Source organism: Chiloscyllium plagiosum, chromosome 14, assembly GCF_004010195.1.
Source record: "Chiloscyllium plagiosum isolate BGI_BamShark_2017 chromosome 14, ASM401019v2, whole genome shotgun sequence".
Lineage (NCBI taxonomy): Eukaryota > Metazoa > Chordata > Chondrichthyes > Orectolobiformes > Hemiscylliidae > Chiloscyllium > Chiloscyllium plagiosum.
In genome coordinates this window covers 36,432,022-36,449,373 of record NC_057723.1, presented here as the reverse complement: position 1 = coordinate 36,449,373, position 17,352 = coordinate 36,432,022, and the positions used below count along the sequence as shown (strand labels likewise).

Sequence of the window (17,352 nt, the reverse complement as noted above, 5' to 3'; positions counted from 1 at the left end):
TCCAAGGTTCCCACATCTTACCATCCTTAACCATCATTTTCACAAGGACATGCTCGTCCTGAACTCTAATCAATCACCCTGAAGAGATTCCCCCATGCCAGATGTGGATTTACCCTCAAACAGATGCCTCCACGTTGTCATAGTTAGCCGTACCCCAATTTAATAGTTTCACCCCAGGACTACTGTTAGCCTTATGCATAAGGAACTTGAACTTAAAACTTACAGAATTATGGTCATTGTTCTCGAAATACTCCCCACTGAAAATTGGATCAATGCTGAGTCTAGTGTGGCCCCTTCCCTAGTTGGACCATGTACGTAGCATTTGTAAAAAATGTCCTGGAAATACCGAAGAAATTCCTGCATGTCCAACAACACACGCATACACCCTTGTGTTCACATTATTCATAATCCATCCACATGTTTGTACACATTACCCACTGGCCGTTGGGAAGCCTGTAGTACAGACTATATGAAGTAATTGCACCCTTACCAGCTAGACCTCGACCCATTTCGCCTCAAACAAGCCCGCCAAAGTGTCCTCCCTCAGTCCACTTTTGATTATTCTCAATCAGTAACACAGCTCCTCCACCTCTTTTACATCCTTCTCTGTCTTGCCTGGAACCTTTAAATTTAAGTGTTAAGCTGCCAGTCTTGTCCTTCTCTCAACCAAGTGTCCATAGTAGCTACGACATCATAGTTATTATGTATTAATCCAAACTTTTAAGTTCATTTGCCTTACCTCTCCTACTCCTCTCATAAAACAAATAGACTTCAGATTGCCAGTCTTGCTGGGTATCTGCTCTTCCTCTTAGCCTCACCGGCCTTCCTCTTCAGTCATTTTATTTGCTGAATGACTGCTCTGGTTCCTGCTCCCCTGTCATACTAGTTTAAACCCGCCTGAATGGCACTCGTAAACCTCTCTGCCAGAATATTTGTGCCCCTCCAGTTTGAAACTTGTCCTTGTACAAGTCCCATCTGCCGTGAAAGACATCCCATTGATCCACATACCTGAAGCCATCCTTCCTACACTAGCTCTTTAGCTATGTACTTAATTTAGAGACTAGGAATAGGCAGACACTCTGGTACATGGCACAGGAAATATTCCCAATATTATAACTCTACAGATCCTGTTTTTCAACTTTCTACCTAACTCCCTGAACTCTTTTTGCAGGATCTCTCTTTCTGCCAATGCCATTAGTACCAGAATGGGCCACAATACTTTGTGCTGTTATGTATATGCTTTTGCAAAACTTCATTTTGTAATTTAGTTTGTTGAATACTTAAAGGGGGAATTTATTTTCTGATTTTGTTTGAATAAAATATTGTGAAAATAATTATGGAACTCCTAAATTTATGTTTCATTTTTAAGTAGAAGATAAATCATCATGCTGAAAAAGAAAATGTTTTCACTACTGAGCATTGCATTAGCTGTACATATGTTTCATGTTTATGATTTAATAAACTTTGTTAAGTATTTGTTTTACAGTATTTGCACAGATGTGGAAGATATGAAAGAACAAGAAACAGCTAGCAATATAATGTCTGAACTCCTGGAAAATTACAGTGATTTCTTTGGTACCGAAGAGTTTCTGCCCACAAATATTTCAAATTCATTTTGTGTTGAGGTAAATCAGTTTGTTACATAAATTCGATTTCAAATAAATTAATCTTTCTTGACCAGGGTATGTATTGGGGAAATATTTCCTCGTGTGGGCAGGTCTAGAATTTGGGGACAGTTGAAAATAAGACTAAGATATGGAGGAATTTTTCTTTTGAGGGTTGTTGGATGTTGGAATTCTTTTCTCCAGAAGCTAGTGCAAACTAGATCATTAAATATACTCAAGGCTGAATTTGACAGTATTTTGATCAACAGGTGTGTTGAGGGTTCTGGTGAGGGGCTGGGTAGGGGCAGGTAGGAGCTGTGAGCACACTTTGTTCAACCATGATCTTAATGAATGGCAAAAAAAACTTGAAAGACCATGTGACTTATCTCTGCTATTTATTATTTGTTTTGTCTAATTGTGGAATTACTGAAATCTAAATTTTAAAGTTTAAAAGTCAATGCGCACATGTATACAATTATTGCCTGTAAAAGCTGAAATTTTGTTTTTCCAATTTAAAAATAAAAACAATACTTCTTAGTGCCAGTAACCTGACCATATGTATTCTTATAAGTAGAACAGGTCTTAAATTCTGCCCTTTAGGAACCATTTCAAAAGATCAATCTTGTAAAACTTGCTGCGAAGCAGAGTAGGCGATAGGTCTGTTCCAGTTCAGTCTTTTGGTTCCTAATACAACCACCTCAACTTATGCACAGCTGGGAAGGAAAATAAATTCTGTCCAATTTTTCTCCTTTTTCCCCCAATACCTTCCCATGGTCATTTTGCAGAATCTACCCAATAACTGATCCAGCATTGTCCACAATGCTGTGGCAACTCAGCTGCTGAGCCTGAGAAGCATGATATCAAGATTAGTGGATTCAGGGCTCTTGCGGTGCAGCAATGTCCCCATTTGTGGGCCATGCTTTCAAGTCTCACCTGCTTTAAAGGTGTGTAATAACGTGTCTGACAGGTTAATTTAGAAAATATCCAAAAGTAGTGGATTGCGCAGAATGGGGTTTGGCATACTGGGAGGAGGAAAGTAAGAAACTGAGTATAGGAGTTGGGAGGTCATGTTGTGGCTGCATAGGACATAGGTTAGACCACGTTTGGAATACTGCGTGCAATTCTGGTCTCCCTGTTATAGGAAGGATGTTGTGATACTTGAAAGGGTTCAGAAAAGGTTTACAAGGATGTTGTTGGGATTGGAATGATTAAGCTATAGGGAAATGCTGAATAGGCTGGGGCTATTTTCCCTGGAGCAAGGGAGGCTGAGAGCTGACCTTTATAGAAGTTCATAAGAGCATGAGGGGCATGGATAGGGTGAATAGACAAGATCTTTTGCCTGGGGTCGGGCAGTCCAAAACTAGAGGGCATAGGTTTGGGGTGAGAGGGAAAAGATTTAAAAGGGATCTGAGGGGCAACTTTTGCATGCAGAGGGTGGTGTGTTTATGGAATGAGCAGCTAGAGGAAGTGGTGGAGACTGGTACAATTACAACATTGAAGAGGCATCTGGATGGGTATATGAATTAAAAGGGTTTAGGGAGACATGGGCCAAATCGGACTAGATTAGGTTAGGATATCTGGTTGAAATATGTGTTGCTGGAAAAGCACAGCAGGTCAGGCAGCATCCAAGGAGCAGGAGAATCGACGTTTCGGGCACAAGCCCTTCAGGAATGAGGAGGGTGTGCTGCGCTTTTCCAGCAATACATTTTTCAGCTCTGATCTCCAGCATCTGTAGTTCTCGCTTTCTCCTAGGATATCTGGTTGGCATGGACAAATAGGACTGAAGGGGCTGTTTCCAATCTGTACAGCTGAATCTATGACTTGAAGTGATGGAGAGATGAACATTGGTCTGTAATGGAGGAAAAAAGAAATTTAGTGTACATTCAAAGCAAAAAATGTTGAAAGATGGGAAGGAGTGGTGCACTTACAAGTTGTTGATTCATCAAAAACCTCCTTGCTGTCAGATAAGTCAAAGCTTTCTCTGGTTCAATTTTGGGAAGGTTAGAGTTGTTGTTTTAGTACCTGCCACAAAACTCTGCAGTCTGCTAGTGATTCCTTCATGTCCATTATCATGGTTTGAATCAAATCCTGAAAAGCCTAATTCCATATACCTGCTTATTCTACTCTTATCAGCATTGTGCACATCCAGCCCAACTCAGCTCATTCTATCGTTAACCTACTTAGATTCATTTATTTGTATACGTGACTGCTTTAAGTCTTGCTGTGCTTTCATCTGCCAAAATTCTGTCAGCCACAGACTTGCACCGGCTGCCTATCTCTACTGCATTAAATTCAAAATTCTTTTCCATAAGATGAACCATAGGCACACCCTACCCGACCTCTACATTTTATGCAGCCTTGCATTTCTTCTGTTAACTGTCCTTTTGTGAATTATATCAGTATCAATGCTTTGCCCAGCATTAGCAATACTTCTAGCCATCCAGATCCCTCTCTCTTTAGAACCTAATTCTCCAAGTTTTTGTTTTAACTCTCCAATCCTTTCCTTTTTCTAAGAAAGTAGACCACCTCACCTACATTTTTGACAGCTTTTGGTCACCTCTCATTGTCTCGTGCCTTTTGTTAAAACACTGGTCAGCATTTATTTTAGATTAGATCACTATGCAAAATTGTAAGATTTACTGGGAGCAAGTAGTGGATGCTAAACTCAGCATAAGCTTACCTTTCCCTTGTTTTTGCAGTTCATTCCAAATCATGTGCTGAATCAAAAGTCATTTGCTTGACATTGACTTATAAACAGCGTTGCTTTTCTGTTATCACCTTTGTAAGCCTTTGTAACTTATTGACTATGGGTTGCCGGCTTAGTTGGATGCATGAGACTTGAATGTGAGGTCTCAAACATCAAATCTACCATTAACGTGAAGCAAAATGCTAATTACCAAATCAATTGTTGGATAGCTGTTTTTTCTATCTATTTCTTCTATTGAACATTGGATGTTTTTGGTAACTTTATTTTTGTTTCAGCAAAAGAATAGGCTCTGGATCACTTTTTCAATGTTAATGCATCTGATTTCAGGTTACAGAATCATGTGAAGAAGGTGATAAAATAGAACAAACTGCACTTCCTGAAAAATCTGAGAGGATATTGATGAATGCTGAACACTTGACAATAATGAAGAATACAAATGAATCTGACATTGTTTTGTCAGCAAGGTGAGGCATTAAAAATTTGACAGTTGAACAGTTGGTAAATATTTGTAACAATATCATCCACTAAACTGTGTCTCTATACTTTGCTTTCCCATAGGTGCCATCACTGCACTTAGCTGGCTCCATTGCTGTTTTGAGTACAAAGTGAGGCACTTGGGAATTGTCCAATTGAGGCCCTTAAGAAGGCAATTGATCTCTAATTAGGATCTTTCTCTGCCTTTACTCTGATTTTTAATGGGCAATAGGAGAACCAGTCACTCAAAATGCAGTCTCAACATTGTGGACTGTTGACCTGTTAAAGGGGACTGCTGTATTTTACTAAGACTCTTTGCTGTTTTGCCTCCCCATGCAACTGCAGCCACGCCTGCTCCATGGGGTCTAACATGCCACCCCACCCCCAAGCCGACCTCAGCCCCCTCCACCAACCTCACCCCTATTTTCTTAATTAGTATAGAACCCCAGGTACTGGAGCATCATCTTCTGAAGTGGAATCTTTTAACTTTTATTAAGGAAATGTGCCACAATGAGTTGTATCAAAAGCCCTGGTAGAAGTAATGATACATCAGAAGCTTCATTTAGATTTATTTTCAGTAGTTGTGACTTTGATTTTTCAATACTGTGTCTTTTAATGGAACTTGAATTAAATGGTTATAGGAGATGTGCACAATACTCCCGTTAGTGAAGTAGTTATGTTTTTACCGCTAATACTTGTTAAAGGCGATCCAACTTAGAGAACAGGAAATATTTTAGGTACACAGCTCACCACTAAAGATTTGGGATGTGTGTTTAGGCAGGTAGTTCACAATGTGTTTGTTCACCAGGAGAATATATTCTCAACCAAAAATGGACCTGTTAGTAATTGATATTCTGGGTCTTCCAGATTTGCAAAAGAAATTTAAATATATCAACTCTTGTGCAAATCATTTTATAGTTAGAAACTTTAAGGCCTTGAATTGATCATCCAATTTAGGCTCAAATTCCACTGTTGCATTGGACAAGTACAGGAATGGGGAGGGGATAGAAACATAAAGTTAAGTCCTGCCATCCTTTTCAAATGAGGGCAAAATATCTCATGGTACTATTCAAAACAGTAAATTAATTCCACTTGTTAACATTTATTTCTCAATCAATATTTTCAGTTCCTATTATTGGGGCTTTGTTGTCTTGATATTGACTACAGATTTTCTACATTAGAGAAAACATTACGAGCTGTAAAGAACTTCTGCATGTCCTGAAGTTGCTAAAAGCACGAGCTGAAAACATGTTTGTTCTCACTTTGTTATTCTCACTTTGTTATTCTATATTACTTTAGTCAAGCTTCTGATGCCAATTCTATGATTGGTAATGGTTTTGCGGTACAGAACTAAACCTTTAATCTTAATAATTTGAAACTTGAATGCTGCCAGCACATCCTCACTGTTTTAGACTTGAAAATTGCAACTTAAAATAAATGCATACTATTTTTCTTTTTGTATTGTAGTGCTCATGGCTCCTCTATCGACCAATTGACTATATCTGTTGAGTAAGTGCTGACTTAATTTCATTACCCTAAACAGTTAAACTGCAATGTGACTTGTTCTGTGGGATATAGACATCCGTAATTGTAGCAAAATTATTTTTATTGTCAAGATTTTTATCTCTCGTGATGAATAATTTTCTATCCCTAATTGTAACCTAATGTGAAATGGACTGCTCAGGTCCTATTCTGGTTGTTACCATTTTCGTAGGAGTTTCAGTACTTCTCCAGACATTCTGTTGTGCAGAAAGCAACCTCTCCTGGTGGCTCTGTTAACTGCATAAGAGAATGGTTCCCGCAGAAAGTGACGGTTATACCTTCTAACGAAAACGGGCTTTATATTTACTATGCCAGCTTTCCAAGCAATTTTCCACTTTCTTCAAATGCTCATTGTCATGTCCAATTGATGGGCTACCTCCTTGAAACTCTGCTGATTTTAGGGTACAGTGGCACCACAATGCAGTAAGGAAGAGAGTTAAAGGATTTTGACCATGTGGCAGTAAATGAATGGCAGTATATTTCCAAGTTTGGGTGGTTTGTTAGCTGGAGGGGAACTTGCAGTTGGTGGTGTTCCCATGTATTTGTTCCCCTAGTCCTTCTAGTTGGTAGAGGGCACAGATTTGGAAGGTGCTGTCAGAAGAGACTTGGTGAGTTATTGGAATGCATCTCGTAGATAGTCCACAAAAAGAAATTGCTGGTGAAATCAGCAGGTCTAGCAGCATCCGAGAAGAAAGCAGAGTTACTGTTCTGAGTCTGGTGACTGTTCATCGGAACTGATAGCAGCTAGGAAAATGTTGTATTTATGGTGAAAGTGAAGTTAGGCGAGGTGAGGAAGGGCAGGAGAGAGGTGAGCAGATAGGTGGAGATGGGGCCCAGAGAGAAAAAGAGATATGAAAAGAGTAGGTAATCAAGGAGATTAAGGATAGCAGGTCAGATCGGAAGAAAAGCTGAATAAAGTAATAAGAGCTGTTCTTCTACTCTTAACTCTTATTTGCCTGAATATTGTCCAGGTCTTTTTGTATTTGAAATGGACTGCTCAGGTCCTATTCTGGTTGTTACCATTTTCGTAGTACTTTCAGTACTTCTCCAGAAATTCTGTTGTGCAGAAAGCAACCTCTCCTGGTGGCTCTGTTAACTGCATAAGAGAATGGTGCCCGCAGAAAGTGACGGTTATACCTTCTAACGAAAACGGGCTTTATATTTACTAAGCCAGCTTTCCAAGCAATTTTCCACTTTCTTCAAATGCTCATTGTCATGTCCAATTAATCTTTAACAATCAACCCTCATAGTCAGGTTTAAAGATATTTTTAAGCCCAATCTACAGGTATTAATGTTATTTGCAACTTATTAACTGAAGCCGATATGTTATCTGAGTCTTGCTGCATATGGAACGTGAAACTTCAGTATCTGAAGAGTTCTGTCTTTCTTTAGTTGACTCTTTGGATTACAGTTTAATCGTTAGGGATAATTGCCAAAAGGTGAAGCTTACAAAAAGGTAAAAATATTTCATTGTATTTCTATTTAGCATTATTCAAAATGGCAGGAAGCAATTGTCAATAGTCATGGTGTGCTTAACCTATGTTCTTGAAGTCTGACTTGTATGACGAGAGAAAGAATTATGTGCATGTGTGAATCACAAAAAGGCTAACATCCAGGTTCAGTGGGTAGTAGGGAAGGCAAATAGATTGTTGCCTTTAATTCAAAGTGAATAGAGTATAAAAGTAGGGTGGTTTTCCTAAAACTATGTAACACACTATTCAGATCAGCAGGAATACCATGAACAGTTTTGGTCCCATATCTAAGGACAGATATGCTAATACTGAAGACAATCCAGAGAAGGTCTTGGGCTGAGAGCAAGTGTGGAGGGATTAGGCAGAAGTGAGGACTGCAGATGCTGGAAACCAGAGTCTAGGTTAGAGTGGTGTTGGAAAAGCACAGCAGGTCAGACAGCATCCAAGGAGCAGGAAAATCAATGTTTCGGTGTGGAGGGATTGTCTACTGACGAGAATATAGAAGAATAGGAGGTGACCTTATTCAAACCTACAAGACTCTTTTTTGAGGACTTGACGAGTAGGTGCAGAAAGGTGGTTTCTTTTGGTGGCAGAGTCTGGGACCAGAGGGTATAATCTCAGAATAAAGGGCTGCACGTTTAAGATACAGATAGAAACATCGGAGTAAGAGGAGGCCATTCAGCCTTTTAAGCCGGCTCCGCCATGTCCAACTCAATAGCCTAATCCTGCTTTCTCCCTATAACCTTTGGTCCCATTTGCCCCAACTCCTATGTCTAGCTGTCCCTTGAATATATTCAATATTTTGGCATTAACTATTTCCTATGGCAATGAATTCCACAGACCCACCCCTCTGAGTGAAGAAATGTTTCCTCATCTCTGCCCTAAATGGTCTGTCCTGAATCCTCAGACTGTGACCCCTGGTTCTGGATGCACCTACCATTGGGAACATCCTTCCTGCATTTACCTTTCTAGTCCTGTTAGAAGGTTGTAAGTCTCTTGAGCACCCCTCTCACTCCACGGAAAACAATCCTAACCTATTCAATCTCTCCTCATACGTCAGTCCTGCCTTCCCTGGGATCAGCCTGGTAAACCTTCGCTGCACTCCCATGAGAGCAAGAGTATCTTCCACAGAAAAGGAGACCAAAACTGCATACAATATTCTAGGTGTTGCTTCACTAAGGTCCTGTGCAACTGTAACAACACATCCCTGCTCCTGTACATGAAGCCTCTCGCAATGAAGGCGAGCATACCATTTGGTTTCTTTACCACTTGCTGCATCTGCATACATACTTGCAGTGACTATTGTACAAGGACACCCAGGTCCTGCTGCATACTCCCCTCTTTCAATTTACAGCCATTCAGATAGTAATCTGCTTTCTTGCTTTTGCTTCCAAAGTGAATAATCATGCATTTATCCAAATTATACTGCAACAGCCATTGATACACCCACTCATCCAACCTGTCCAGATCATGTTGAAACACCTCTGCATCCTCGTCACGGTTCATCCTCCCACCCACCTTGGTATTGTCTGCAAACTTTGAGATGTTACATTTTGTTCCCTAATATATATTGTGAATAGCTGGGGTCCTAACACCAATCCCTGTGGCATCTCACTAGTTAACTGCCTGCCAATTTGAAAAGGACCCATTAATTCCTACTCTTTGGTTCCTCTCTGTCAGCCATGTTTTCTATCCATCCCAATACACTTGCTTCTTGCACAATAAATCTCTTGAGCGGTGCTGTGTCAAATTTTTTCTGAAAGTCCAAATATACCACATCCACTGGCTTCCATTTGTAAACTCTAGTTACATCTTGGAATTCCAACAGATTTGTCAAGCATGATTATCCCCTCATTAATAAGTGCTGACTCTGATTCTGATTCTGTCTGAATCCTTCGCTATAATGTCCCTGAGAATGGATTTGAGAATTTTTTCCACAACTGAAGTTAGGCTTACTGGTCTGAAATTCCCTGGTTTCTCTCTCTCTCCATTTTTGAATATTGGAGTAACATTAGCTACCCTCCAATCTGTAGGGACTCTTCCAGAGTCAATAGAATCCTGGAAGATGACCACCAATGCAGCAACTATTTCTAGAGCCACTTCCTTAAGTACACTACGATGTAGATTATCAGGCTCTCTATTTTCCCAACACTTTTCTTAATTAATAATGATCTCCCTCAGTTCTTACCTCTCACTAAATCTTGCATTCTCCATCATAACTGGTATCTGATTGTCTTCTTTAGTGGAAACAAACCCAAAATATGTATTCAGTTGCTCAACGGTTTCTTTGTTCCCAAATATGCACTCCCCTGTTTCTGTCTGCAGGGGATCTATATTTATCTTCATTAATCTCTTCCTTTTCACATACCTGTAGAAACTCTTAACATCAGTCTTTATATTCCTTGCAAGCTTATCCCCTTCCGCCCTCGCCCGACCCTCACCCTCTCGCTCGACCCTCTTTCTGCATACTTAGTGTTCAAATTCAGAACATGAAAATGATTGAAGCATACATTATGAAATATGGTTCCAGTGAGTTGTATAAGCTATTATGCCTTTTTTAATTTAAAAAAGCGCTTGCAAATGTGTGAGTTGTTTAAAAATATACTTGTGATGATTCCAGCGAGTCTCACTTTACTGTTTAATTTAATTACTTTTCAAAAGTGTGCCATTTGAATTAAAATTACAGTTTTATTGTCTTGGTGTTTTTATTGGTGAGTGGTGTTTGTATCTTTTCAGTTTTTTTACGTGAAAACATGCTTTTAGCAGTGTAATTCTAATAACCAAAACATGCAATACAAAATGTGCAATGACAAACTGTGAGCCAAGTCCTGAGGTTTTTATTTGTTGGATTAGCACTGTGATCAATTTCTTGGCTATCTTTTTCTCCATCTTTAATCTTGCGTTGGATTAAACCTTAAATTAATGGTTCCTGAAAAGAATGACTTAAATTTTGCATCAGTATGAGATGTCTTAACATCTTAAGTTGTGATAGTATTAAGATGTCAATGGGGAAAAAATTATACCATATGAAAAGCAGAGTGTAGCTTTCTGAGCTGGATTGTAGTTTTTTTTTCTGATTACTTTCTTTTAAATTCCAGAGAAAATCTTACTGAAGAGAACAATCATAACTCTGAGGTCAATAAATCAGCCCTTTCTGAAGCTTTACAGCATGCAGATAGTTTGGAAGAGAATGATCAGAAGCTTTCACTTCATAATTGTACATTGGAAGCATTGAAAATTCATTTGCATCAGGATGTTGAAAATGTGAGTAAAATACCATTTTTCTGTGAAGAATTCATTGTGGCACTATTCCAAATGAGGCAGCAAAATTGGTGAAAGCTTCTGCAGAGAGCCGAGGAGGAGGCAAGCAATGTTACAGAAGTGGAAACAGCGTTACAGAGCAGAGAACCAAGCTCACGCTCAAACAGAACAAGTAGATTCCGGGTGAGCACAGCTCAAAACACTCGCCATGGAAAGCAAGCTCAATGGCAAGGGAATTAAATTTGTGACAAAGCTGAAGTCTTGGCTTCTGTCTCTACAAAAGCAGAAATTGATGGAGGAACTCAGCAAGTCTAGCAGCATCTGTGGGGACAAAGCAGAGCCAATGTTTAGGGTCAGTGTCCCTTATTCAAAGCTGGATCTGAAACGTTGATTCTGCTTTTCCTCCACAGATGCTCCTAGACTTGGTGAGCTTCTCCAGCAGTTTCTATTTTTGCTTCAGAATTCTAGCATCTGCAGTTCTTTATTTTTTTTCTGTCTCTGCAGTTTTTAAATTGCAGTTCCTTGGAAGGTAGAGGCAGTGAATAGATTATCAAAGGTGGCTGAAGGTTACGACTTGGAGTTATTAGCAAACATGCAGAGCCATATGTTGTCCAGCCCTGAAACATTGTTGCAGCCTCCTTACATAAACTGTACTTTTTAATACTTAGGACCAGAAGCCAAGGAAGGAACTCTGGATGTGTGAGTCCTTAAGTATTTAAAAATATTGCTGTGGTTCTCCGAGCTGGAAGTTTTTGTTGCAAACGTTTCGTCCCCTGTCTAGGTGACATCCTCAGTGCTTGGGAGCCTCCTGTGAAGCGCTTCTGTGGTGTTTCCTCCGGCATTTATAGTGGCCTGTCCCTGCCGCTTCCGGTTGTCAGTTTCAGCTGTCCGCTGTAGTGGCCGGTATATTGCTCATGCAAAACCAGAACGAAGGACCCGATACCCAGCATGAGCAAAACTAATGTAGTGTACAAAATCCCATGCAAGGACTGCACAAAACACTATATAGGACAAACAGGAAGACAGCTAACGATCCGCATCCACGAGCATCAACTAGCCACGAAACAACATGACCAGCTATCCCTAGTAGCCACACACTCAGACGACAAGCAACATGAATTTGACTGGGACAACACTACCATTATAGGGCAAGCCAAACAAAGAACAGCCAGGGAATTCCTAGAAGCATGGCACTCATCCACAAACTCCATCAACAAACACATCGACCTGGACCCAATATACCGGCCACTACAGCGGACAGCTGAAACTGACAACCGGAAGCGGCAGGGACAGGCCACTATAAATGCTGGAGGAAACACCACAGAAGAGCTTCACAGGAGGCTCCCAAGCACTGAGGATGTCACCTAGACAGGGGACGAAACGTTTGCAACAAAAACTTCCAGCTCGGCGAACAGAACCACAGCAACGAGCACCCGAGCTACAAATCTTCTCACAGAATTAAAAATATTAAAGGGCATATACAAGGAGTGCCTGACAAGAAGCAGAAGTGTAGGGAGACAGTGAAACTTTCAAAGCCAAAGTTGAGTTCCACCAAGGATTAGAACTGAGCCCCTTCCTCCACTAATTGACATGAATGTTCTAATTAAACAAGCATGACAGAGTTATGGTCAACAGTGTTTGCAGATGACATTGAGTTATGTGGTGGAGGCAGTGAGAACATGACTAAATATCGGGAGAAGAGTAATGGAGGACAGAAGCATAAATATTAATGTTCCATAGTTTGGATCTTTAGTCTGTCAAGAACCTTCAGGAAGATGATCACAGTTCAAGTGGAAAGATTATAGATGAAGAATTGGAGAAAGTAAGTAGTTTCAAATGTCTGGGATAAGTGATGGCAAATAATGGAAATTAAACCAAGGATTAGGTCTGCTTGGAGTAATTAAAATTGCTGTGTTGAGATTTTAAAAAACTATCGCTGAACCTGAAACAGAGTTCAGAGACTGGCTTTGCTGTATAGTACAATAACTTGAGCAACACCAAGGAGAGAGGAACAATGACTGGATAACGTGACAGAAATGAACGTGACATCATAAGAAAGGACACAAACCAGGAAATCGTACATCAGAGTGTCAGTGAAGACTGGGAGTCAGTGTTGAAATAGTCTGGTTATTTCTCATGCAGAAAGGAAATGTGGCAAGGTGAATGATGCAGATAGGACTACCAGAAAGAGGAGGAAGGCCGAAGACCAGATAGAAAAATGTAGCAGCAGGAGACTCTAACATTGATTTGGAAAATGAATAAATGAAGGGCGATCAAACATTAGGTAGGATGGCAACCACAGTTAGAATGGGAAATTCTACTATCCCAACTCCTGGTTGGCTATCTTGATTGGCCTCACATCTTATCAATAAACCTGAGCTGATGGGAAAATACTGCTTGTATTCTAATTCAAATTAAGATCCATTCACCCATTATGTCTGTACATGCTGCCTTACCTTTGCTCACAATCTTGTTCAAACTCCGATCTCGCCTCCCTAATGATGTGATTTTTTTCCAGTCCAAAACTCTTTAGATCTCTGACCTTCCAATTTTAGGCATCTTCTATATCCCTTCCCTATTTTATGACTCCACTGGGGGTGTGCTTTCTGCTGTCCAGCTGTTTAGTTCCAAACCACCTCTCGCATCACCTTTTGTCTTTTTAATGTCCCGGTTAAACCTATGTATTTGGCCAAGTATTAGTCACATCTTGGCATTGCTTCCTTTTGTCTGGTGCTTCCATGGAATTATGCATATGTTAAATACATTGTATAAATGCAAGCTTTATTCAAGAGGTTACCATCTAGGAAAAGGTGCTCATGAACCAAATCCCATATATTCATGGAGAATAAATCGGGTTGTGGAGTTGCAACAATTGACTGTTTATTTACTCAATAAACTGATTTTTAAAAAAAATTTGGTAGGTCAAAATCCATGCAGAGTTACTCATTAAAATGGGAACTTGCAATGATAGTCAGTGGCGTGGAATCGTAAATTGCACTGAATTATTGATCTTTAATTCTTCTTTTAATTGACAAATCAGGTAGTTGAAGATACTGAAGTGATTTCAATTTTACCTTCATGAAAGAAAACAACTCTTTTTTGAAATCAAAAGTTTGGTTCAACTAGCCAGCAAAGCAACATTGTTGCACATTTCACAGATAAGATACCAATCCTAAATGAAGCTTTAGTCATGTTTTTCTTGATGGCTTAAAAATTCTGAAATTCAGATACAATTGCAAATAACATCTGTCTATTTTAATACAGTTAGCATGTTACATATCCCTTTATTCAAATGATATAAATTGACAAATACAGGTCAAAACCTGCTGGAGCTATTCACCAGGCAATCTCTTTCTCTACCAGCAGTATTTTACTTTTCTAAGGAACTGCTTAGATGACTTCAAGGTTTCTCTACATTAAACTGACACATAGAACTCTCAGGACATTAACTGTATCTTCATTAGTTATTTTATTGTTAGGCTTGGGTAACTTATTATTTGGACATTTATAGGTTGTGGAAAACTTGTCTCTCCCCGATGTTCCACTCCTGAATGTGCCTGAAGAAAACTTGGACAATGAACCAATTATAGATGAAGAAAATAACAATAAAACAGAAAGGTAAGTTATGGTGGAACTTTGCGCTGTTTAGAAGTATTTTAAGATAAATTTAAATTAAAAATACAAAATAATGCTTTTGTCTACAATACATTGGAAATATAAATAAAATGAGACCTCTGTGCTCCAATTTAAGCTCATAATTTGAGGTTTATTGTGCACCTTTCCTGGGTCAGAATTATAGGAGATACTGTGATGATACTTGTGTATCAAATTGAGTGTTATGTTCAAGCAGTGAGTAATTGTCAACTTACTACTGCTCATTTATTTAAAAAAAAAAGTCAGGTATATCATGGCACACCTCTGGCAGTTAGGATTGATTTTGGTCCTTCTGACTAAGAGATAAGGATGTTACCTTTGTGTCACAAGATCCTGCAAAGATTCTACTTTTTTTTGGGTTCTGGCGTACTCTGAGTGAAATCTTGCTTAAGTGTGTAAAGACTAGGTTCTCTTCTTGTATCCTTCACTGTTTGGCTATCTGAGTTCTATCATGTGAGGTCCATTTAATTGAACAATCTTTACTCGTGAGTGGTGTAAGAATGCATGAATATAGAAATGTGAGTAGTCTGTTTAACCCCTCGAGTCCACTTCAACTTCAGTGGGACAGTTGATCTGTGAATTAATTCCAAATACTTGCCTTTGCCTTACTTTTAATACCTTTGGTAATCAATTAATCTCAGGTTTACAATGTGTTGAACTCCCTCCAAGGCCAGTTTGTCCTTCTCATTATGTGCTCCATGTAGTTTCTCAAGAGTAGTCCAGGTGTGCTATATCCAGGCTTTGCATAACTAAAGCATAATTTCTATTCTTGTGTATTCTAGCCCATTTATCCTCTTAATTATTTTCCGTACATGTTCTGTCTTATTTTCATGATCTGTTTACTCAGATCATTAATTCATTGGACCCTCACTATGTAGCTTTTCACAATTTAGAAATCAGACTGTTGTAACTTTCACTTTCAAACTGGATGATCTTCTATTCGTCTGCATTGAAATCCATCTGCCACAGTTTTGCTGCAAGTGTAACCTATCAGCATTCTTTATCTTCTCTGGCTGGGCTATCATATTATTGTCCTCGGAAGGTGTTGAGAGTTGTGTTCCTGAACTACTGAAATCCTTAGTGGTACAGGGCCACCATAGTGCTGTTGGGGAAGAGTTCTAGAATTCTGACCCAGTGGCTGTGAATGAACAGCAGTATAGGCCTGAGCGAGCTTGGTTTATGGTTTGGAAAGAATCCTGCAGATCTTAATATTCTTGTGCTTCTGCTGCTGTTGTCTTTCTAGTTGGGAGAGATTGGGGTTTTGAAGATGTTGTTTAAAGAGATTTGGTGAGTTACTGCATTATACTTTGATGCTCCATTGTGTTGGTGATGAAGGAAGTGAGTATTGAAAATGCTGCTTTGTCCCAAATGTCATATTTGAATGTTGTTGGAGCTGCACGCGTCTGGACAAGTAGAGGACATTCCATCACACTCCTGCCTTGAGCCTAACAATTTATTGATAGGCATTGGGGAGGAAAAAAGGAAATAATTATTTGTTGAAGACCTCCCTAGCTTCTTGCCTGTTCTTTGCATGGCTGGTCCAATTTATCTTCTGGTCAATTGTAAACCTCCAGGATATTGTTCTTGAAGAACCCAGTGATAGTAATGCCAGTAAATCACAAGTCACAATGGTTAGGCTCTCTCCTTTTTGGAGTTGGTAATTGCCTGATACTTGTGTAGCACAAAAGATACTTGCCACTTGTCAGCTAAAGTATGCACGTTGTTCAAGTATAATATCAAATGGTCATATGCAACTTCTCAGATACTGAAGCAGCCTGTTTGCACGGTCAGTGAACACCTCAACTTCTGGCCTTTTATAATGGAAAGAAGGTTATTGATGAGCTCGATAGGGATGGTTGGATCTTCGGTACCTCTTTGAGGAGCTCCTGCAATGATGTCCTGGGCCGAAAGTGATTTGTCCTCCAATGTGCGCAACAATCTGTCTTTGTACTAGGTATGTTTCCAACAAGTGGAGAGTTTTTCCCTGATAACCATTGAATCTAGTTTTGCTAGGGCTCTTTGAAAGCTGGTGTCTTTTATTCTGGGAACTGCAGGAGAGGGCAGAAATCATTCGCTCTCAAGTTCTAGCTGAAGGTGGATGCAAATGCTTTAGCCTTGCATTTTGACCTTCTGTGCTGGGCTTCCCCATTATTGGATACTTGTGAAGTCTTTTCGATCTGTTAGTTGTGAATCATAGTGGACAAGTAAACAACTGGACATGGCGGGACAGCAGAGCTTAGGAGAGATCTGTTGATTGTGGGTTTTTTTTGCCCTGTTACTACATGCTGCTTCTGAAGTTTGGCAAATCCTGTGTTTTGCTTTACCAACTTTGCTTTACCATTTTGGTGGTGGTGTTCCTGGCATATCCTCCTGTACTCTTCATTGAACTAAGGTTTTTCTCCTGGCTTGATGATAGAGTGGAAGATATCCATGCCATAAGGTTACATATTGTATTGGAGAATAGTTCTGTTTTTGTTTATTACAAATCCTAAGCTGCTAGATCGGGTTTGAAGTCTATCCCTGACACTGTAGTGCCAAATAACATGATTGAAAGTATCTTCAATGTGAAGACTCCATAAGGAATATGCAGTACTCACTAATTTGATTTATTGTCATGTGTACCCAAGTACAGTGAAAA

At 39.6% G+C, this 17,352-nt stretch overlaps 1 protein-coding gene across 2 annotated transcripts in view; it reads left to right on the top strand.

Annotated features, from left to right (window-relative positions):
- LOC122556631 (protein FAM13B-like) overlaps nucleotides 1–17,352 on the top strand; it is a 113,940-nt gene that overhangs the window by 36,354 nt on the left and 60,234 nt on the right. For both annotated transcript variants that reach the window (XM_043703563.1, XM_043703564.1), the window contains exons 5-9: nucleotides 1,487–1,625; nucleotides 4,639–4,775; nucleotides 6,253–6,294; nucleotides 10,898–11,063; nucleotides 14,572–14,678. In XM_043703563.1, coding sequence (XP_043559498.1) covers nucleotides 1,487–1,625; nucleotides 4,639–4,775; nucleotides 6,253–6,294; nucleotides 10,898–11,063; nucleotides 14,572–14,678 — 591 coding nt within the window. The remainder of the gene's footprint in view (nucleotides 1–1,486; nucleotides 1,626–4,638; nucleotides 4,776–6,252; nucleotides 6,295–10,897; nucleotides 11,064–14,571; nucleotides 14,679–17,352) is intronic.